Genomic DNA, 7,124 nt, shown 5'->3' on the forward strand with positions numbered 1-7,124 from the left:
GGTTAATTGGACTCAATGGAGTCACTTCTAGGGATTGGTAGATTGGAATAGCGCAAAGGTCATCAGTCGCTTGTCTTTAGAAAAGTACATGACCAACAATACAGTGGGCAGTGACACTTGTCCCCATCCAGCACCTCATGCAGTGTTCTGTTCGTGTCCATGCGCTGCTAACTTATACATTTTTTGTATACCCTTAAATAGACTATGTTTTTAAAGGATTTGCCTGTGGAATACACTATCAGTATCTGCAGACTGTTTTAATTTAAGAAGTTTGTTAAAAAAAAAAAAAGGCATTTACAATTTAAAAATTGTTTTATGTAGCGTGACTTCATTACCAGGAGCTCAAAAACATTTGGAGAGTTTGCTCACTAAGGTTTATTGCATGGCCACTGCCCTGATACAATTGACAAATCAAATCTAAAGTTAATATTAATGATTTTGTTGGTATTTTGCTGGCACTGCCAAATATCTGTCTGTCTGTCTGTCCAGCTAGCTAGCTAGCTATCTACAGTATCTATCTACCCCCTACCATTTTACCTACGAATGAAGGCCAGTGGGATCCTAATACAATCAAAAAATTTAAATTTAAATTACATTAAAATACTGTAAAAATAAAAGATACTAACCTGTGACCCTTGTGAGAGGAAGCGGTTTAGGAAATGGATGGATGTAAAAAAAATACAGATGAAAAAAAAATGGTTAAAATCAACAGTTTGGTGAATTCTTAAAAAGAAACCAAAATACTTGAGACTCATTCAGGAACTTGCTCACCCATGTTTTAAGCTCTCCCTACCTCTAAAATTGAGGTGCAGGTATAAAAATGGCCATTTCAATTGTACATTTTTGTGAAATCTCTGAAAACAAACACAATTTGATTTCAAGTGTATTTGGTGGTGCATGGCAACCATATTGCTATGACGTATAGTTCAATTCCACAATGCCAAGTAGACGTTCAATACCAATTCTACTTTGAACAAACAAAACCAAAACACTTACTTAAGAGTGGAGTGAACCCAAAGTTGATTATTGTTGTAGTTGCTGCTGTTTACTTGATTTGTCACGATGCGCAGTCATTGGAAATGTTGAATTCCTTATGTTATTTGTGGGATCGACCGACACCCCCCTTCTACTTCATTCCACTTGTGTTGTGCTTCTGGAGTCAGCTGACCCAATATATGCAAATGAGGCCGCCAGCTTGCTCCTCATTGGCTGCCCGCGCCTGATTTAAGTGCTGTCAGTGCGCGCGTCACATGGCCGCCGCTGCAAGCAACTTGTCAACTCCGAGTGGCTCCAGTGTGCATTCTGTCACAGCGGATGTGAGGCAGGCAGGCAGGCAGGCAGCAGGGCGACGGCTTGGAGAGCCCTTGTGGGAATATTGCTTATGCTTTGGCGCGCTTTAAAGACTCTTGCAGCCAATCTGGTAACCCGACTTGTTTTGAATTTGCTTTTTCTCGCTGCTGAAGTTTTTCCAAACACGCCGCTCGAATGTATAGCATGATGATGGAGACCGACCTCCACTCCCCCGGCCCCCAAAGCAACACGGCCGGGGGGCAAACGGGGCCCAACGCGGGCTCCAAGGCGAGCCAGGAGCGGGTGAAGAGGCCCATGAACGCATTCATGGTGTGGTCCCGCGGCCAGCGTAGGAAGATGGCGCAGGAGAACCCCAAAATGCACAACTCCGAGATCAGCAAGAGACTGGGGGCCGAGTGGAAGGTGATGTCCGAGGCGGAGAAGCGGCCCTTCATCGACGAGGCCAAGAGGCTGCGGGCCATGCACATGAAGGAGCACCCGGATTACAAGTACCGGCCCAGGCGGAAGACCAAGACGCTCCTCAAGAAGGACAAGTACTCGCTGGCCGGCGGTCTTCTCTCCGGAGCCGGCGGCGCAGGAGTGGGTTTGGGTGTCGGCATGGCGTCCTCCTCGGCGGCCCAGAGGCTGGAGAGCCCGGGTGCGTCCCACGGAGGATCCGCGGGTTCCGGCTACGCGCACATGAACGGCTGGGCCAACGGCGCCTACCCGGGCCAGGTGGCTGCTGCCGCGGCGGCCGCTGCCATGATGCAGGAGGCGCACCTCGCCTTCAGCCAGCACCCGGGCGGGGGCGCGCACCATCTCAACCACCACGCGCACCACCACGCGCACCCGCACGCCCACCACGCGCACCACCATCACCACCACGCACACAACCCGCAACCCGTGCACCGCTATGACATGAGCTCGCTCCAGTACAGCCCCATCTCGAACTCGCAGAGCTACATGAGCGCCTCCCCGTCCGGTTACGGCGCCCTCAGCTACACGCAGCACCAAGGCTCCGGCGTGTCTTCTTCTTCCTCCTCCTCCTCCTCTTCGTCGTCCTCCTCCGCCGCCGCCGCCGCCGCCGCCGCTGCCGCTGCCTCCTCCTCCATGGGTGCACTTGGCACGCTGGGCTCGCTTGTCAAATCGGAGCCCAGCGTGAGCCCGCCGGTCAGCGGAGGCCCCCACGCGCGGGGCCCCTGTCCGGGTGACTTAAGGGAGATGATAAGCATGTACTTGCCCACTGGGGAGCCGGCGGACCCCGCCATGCAGAGCCGGCTGCACGCTTTGCCGGCGCATTACCAGAGCGCCGCGGCAGGGGTAAACGGGACGGTCCCGCTCACACACATCTAATCCACTTCGAACCCAATCATTGGAAGTGCAAAGGAACACATAACCAAATATTTACCTCTTTTCTAGCCCCCTACCTTGCAAGAACTACCTGTATTTTGTACAGAATGTTTATCACGTGTAAATGAAGGCGCTTTTTTTTTTTCTCGAGGAGGGGGCATAAAACTGCTGATTCTTTTGGGTTATCATGGTATTATATCATCGTTTCCAGTCTAATTTACACCTGGTGCACCTTAGGCTCCCCCGATTTTTTCCTTTTACTGTAAGTTATTAAAAATGTTATTACAATAATACAAAAAGTGCTTTAAAAGAAATGGGTACAAAAAAAATCCCCGTTTTAATATTTAAAGCGTTTGTGTTCCAAGCCCTCGTTTTATTGTTGTAACACTCTCCATTCTTATTATTGTACAATTGTGAATAATTTTAATATTTCAAAGAAGGATGACTTGGCAACGTGCTGTTGTAATTTATGTGCTTTTCTGCTAGTGAAAAGCCTTGACTACTGCAATGATAAAAAATGGAATAAATTTCACAAAATGTTGCTTTGAATTATTACGAAAAATGACTGTTTGAATCTGAAAATGTTTCAAATGTTTTAAAATCTTAAGCCATGGATGCCACGAGATTTTCAACGGCATTAATTGCTCGTTCTGAAAATTAATTGCTCCATCTGAAAAAATTATTTATATTTTTAAAATGTTTTGTGATAACCAACTTTTATTTTGCGGCATTTAAATTATAATAATTATTTATTTCATTCTATCTTGCTTCCTTGTCAGTGCAAATAGGCCAAAATTATTGTACTCACTTTTTCTTGCAGGGTCCTCAATAAATATCATCATTAAGGCCTCATATGACAAACCACCTGTTAATGTTATTGACGGTATTAGATAAGTTTCTGTTATTATTCTTTTACTTTAGCGGGGGTAAGTCACTTTATTTTTTATTGTCTTTCCTGGCAATTTATTCAAACTGGCCTTTAAGTTTTTTGTTTGTTTGTTTGTTTGTTTTAGGTTTCTTTTTTTCCACTATTGCTCTTGACTATAAATTTCAAAAAACGTTCAAACCTTTAGGCCAAATATTTGTTATATTAACCTAGAATAAGAATGTAAATGTTTGATTTTATATAAAGGGTCAATGAATAGTGCCCTAAAATAGACGATCAATTGCATCATGGTGTTTCTAAAAAAGGACTATTTTACATTGAAAGAAAAAAACCCCCAATACATTTGCAGCTAAACATGCTTTGTTCCGTTTAGTCTATTTTAATTTGATCCCAACACTGTCGTAATTATAAACTCAGTGCAAGTGACATAGGTAATAATTATGGTATTTCAAATATGATTAATTTCAACTGGGCCAACTTTTAAAGGTGGGAAAAGTCGGGACAAATTGCATGCTGGGTGATTGACTATCAATTTCTATCGAGACGTAGATGACAATTTGGCTTTTATTTCAAATTTCCCCCAGATATTAATAGACGCTCATGCCAATTAGATAATCATTTTCTATATTTTTTCATAATGAAAACTGAGTGCATTGCGTCATTTTTGTGACAGGCCTGCAGCTGGTTTTGACATTTACATGCTAGTTTTTTTAATTGCCTGAAGACTAATACATGCAAATGAGGGTAACTTTATGCCTACTTATGCATTTAAAAAAAAAATCAATTAATGTGAAATCCATCGTTAAAGGGCGGCTTGGTTGTTTCACACTTGATGATCAAGACTGAAGCGTCTTGTCAATTAAAGCTGCGAGGCCTCGCATATGTGTAAGAAAATGTCGTCGAACCTGGTGTGGATTGAAAAAAAAAAAAAAAAAAAGAAGCAAATATTTTGAGCCGTTGAGCGTCTTTTTCGTAAGAGACGTGGGATACAAAGCACGTTTAACCCGCGTAAGTGACACCTCAAGGCAGGGGGAAGCATATGTATGTGTTTTGAACGTTGACCATTCCCAATAAATCTCTGCAAATGTGCGCCACTGTTATCTTGTACGCATGCAGGCCACTGATATATTCCCTGCTAGGGCTCCCGTTTGCTTAAAGCTCCGATCCCTTGCACTGCCATGTCCTAAATGGGGATAATTAGCGTCACTTTATCACGCCTCTGCATATTTTCTGCACGTCTCCGCCTCCCCCTTTTCCCTAAAAAAAGAGAAGGGGGGGAAAAACAGGCAGCAGCCTGCACTGCTCTGTCACAGAAGATTATGGAGACAGATTGCACAGAGCGAATGTGGCGGGCGAGATTAGCGTGGAATAGAGAAAGCAACTGGGCCAGTGAATGCCTCCGAAGGGGCCTTATCGTGCAATTACACGTTGACATGTTTAACAATCTTGCTGCCTCTTAATCCCGCGGTGCTGCTGCGCTATCTGAGCGCGGCGAGAGCACCCAAACGCCGCCGCACCGACGTGGAAGAGCGTCATAATAAATAAAAGTTTGCTGGGAATTGCTTTATTTGGCAACTTTTGCCCTCAAACAATGTTTTTTTTTCTTTCTTTCTATGTCACTTGCAATTTCTTGACACCGCATGACGTCTTATCGAGACATCAAGAAGTGACGAGTCAGGGAGCGCACCATGTATAATATATAGATTTTCTTTTTTTTTTTAAAGGTCACACAAACACAAGATAAAAATGTTGTCAGCCCGCAGGCTTGAATGTAAACGTTACAACTTCCATTCCTCCTGCTTGAGAGTGATTGTGGAGCATCACTGTTGGAATTTGGCAGCCCCACACTGAGACACCCTCTGCCCCTGTTTTTTAAGCAAGGCTGAGGTTGGGAAGTTTTTTTTAAGCAAGGCCAGGGCGGTGTGAGGTTGGGAAGTTTTTCCACTGAATGGCTCCCACAATAGAGATTACAAGCCCCAGTAGATTTCTTGAAGGGGACGTAGGGGTTATAAACGGTGCAGGTGCGAGAGAGGCTCCGGGGTGACCCCCTCCGTGCAAGACAGTGCTCAGACCACACAAAACCTCCGCAGGAGGAAGGAAGAGAAAAGAAGGTTTGGAGAAAATGCTTTTGGAGAAGTTGGTGTGAAAAGTTTGCGTGTCACCAAATACAGTCGTGCCCCACCTCTCGCCTCAAGCTGGGGCTCACCCTCAACCCGAAGGAGAAAAGGCGCTGTAGAAAACGGATGAATGATAAATTCACCAGAAAACAGTTATGGGCGGTGAAGTTCCTGAATGGCTGGTGAGGCATTGAGTTGGCTAAGTGAAACACACAGTGGCGTATTTGCCATTAAAATAGTTGCGTGACTTAGAAAACTAGTTACTCATTTCTCTTCATTCATTTTTTTATATATAGCGTTCTTTTCACGCACTTTCTTTTTGATGAAAAGGGAGTGAGGACACACATGTCACCCTTTCAGGTGCTACTGATCAAACCTAAATAATTGAGCTGTACTTGTGGGATTTTCTTGATGTTATTTTTATTTCTCATGGAAACCCTAACATTCATGCTGTGATTTGACACTGTTTAGAATTTCCTCTATCTTGATGAATACCTCAATTCCAGCTGAAGACAAACGGGTCCAAAGCATGGTCAGCCAGCACTTGGCAGAAATTCCCTCAGCTTCTTCAATGCTGCTGTTGGCTGCTTCACAGCCTCCCTGACTAGTTTTGTCAGTTTTCGACGGGTGTCCATTTTTTTATTTATTTTCTCCATCTTCACTGTGTTCCACTTTAATGCCTTGTAAAAATATATATGTATATTATACCTTTCTTCTGACTGACACATTGGAATCTATCTGAGCTGTGAAAGTTCTATGCCAAGCATGGCTTGTGCTGTAAATGGGATTTCAAAAATGTCAGGAAAGCATGCTCCATAGGAACTTTATTTGAAGCTAATTAGAGACGTTTTAAAATAAGAGGCTCAATCTGGCTTTTATTCGAAAACAACACAACTGCTTTTGTGTCTAAATTTCCAAGAACTCGTTTTTTCCAAGACTTCTCGTTGAGTCTCTATCTACTTACCAGAGTCTTCATGCGGTAAATCACCCCAAATTAACATTTTGACAATAGTAAATCGGAAGTAATTCTTCTTTTATTAGTTACCCTCCTCCTTTTAAAGAAAGATTTAATGTATTTGTTCTTTGGCCCCAGCACCCCTTAAAAGTTTCACGCAGGAATGTTTGTGTGTGCGTGTGTGTGTGTGTGTGTGTAATCCTGCTAACGGTCATTTTAGCAGTCAATGGTTATTAAAAAATGAATTTGATGGTATTTAAAAAATGAAGGTTCTAACAGGTATTCGTGATGCCAAGTGCAAATTATCCTTTTTTTTTTAACTGCGAGGTCAGAGCCATAGCCAAACCTGACGGGAATAACTTCTTTTGACAAACATGCCTGCCATTCCACTTTTCCTTGCATCGTTTTGCAGAGATGACAAAAATGAATCAAAAAAACCTATTGAGTCTAAAATGTCAACATACCATGTTTTGAGATCAGTAAAACAGCTTACACATTTTCATCTTGACCATAAAATCTTATCCAG

The 7,124-nt window shown here is 43.6% G+C and overlaps 1 protein-coding gene across 1 annotated transcript; it reads left to right on the forward strand.

The window, feature by feature from the left end:
* Window positions 1–472: 472 nt before the first annotated feature.
* Window positions 473–4,615, forward strand: sox1a (SRY-box transcription factor 1a). The gene has a single exon (XM_037239806.1). The coding sequence runs from the start codon at window positions 1,486–1,488 to the stop codon at window positions 2,641–2,643; it is 1,158 nt and encodes a 385-aa protein (XP_037095701.1). The 5' UTR covers window positions 473–1,485; the 3' UTR covers window positions 2,644–4,615.
* Window positions 4,616–7,124: the final 2,509 nt, after the last annotated feature.

Source organism: Syngnathus acus, chromosome 21 (assembly GCF_901709675.1).
Source record: "Syngnathus acus chromosome 21, fSynAcu1.2, whole genome shotgun sequence".
In the NCBI taxonomy this organism is placed as follows: domain Eukaryota; kingdom Metazoa; phylum Chordata; class Actinopteri; order Syngnathiformes; family Syngnathidae; genus Syngnathus; species Syngnathus acus.

Coding starts and splice junctions, on each gene's coding strand:
- sox1a (XM_037239806.1), top strand. CDS start 1,486: ATGTATAGCATGATGATGGAGACCGACCTCCACTCCCCCGGCCCCCAA.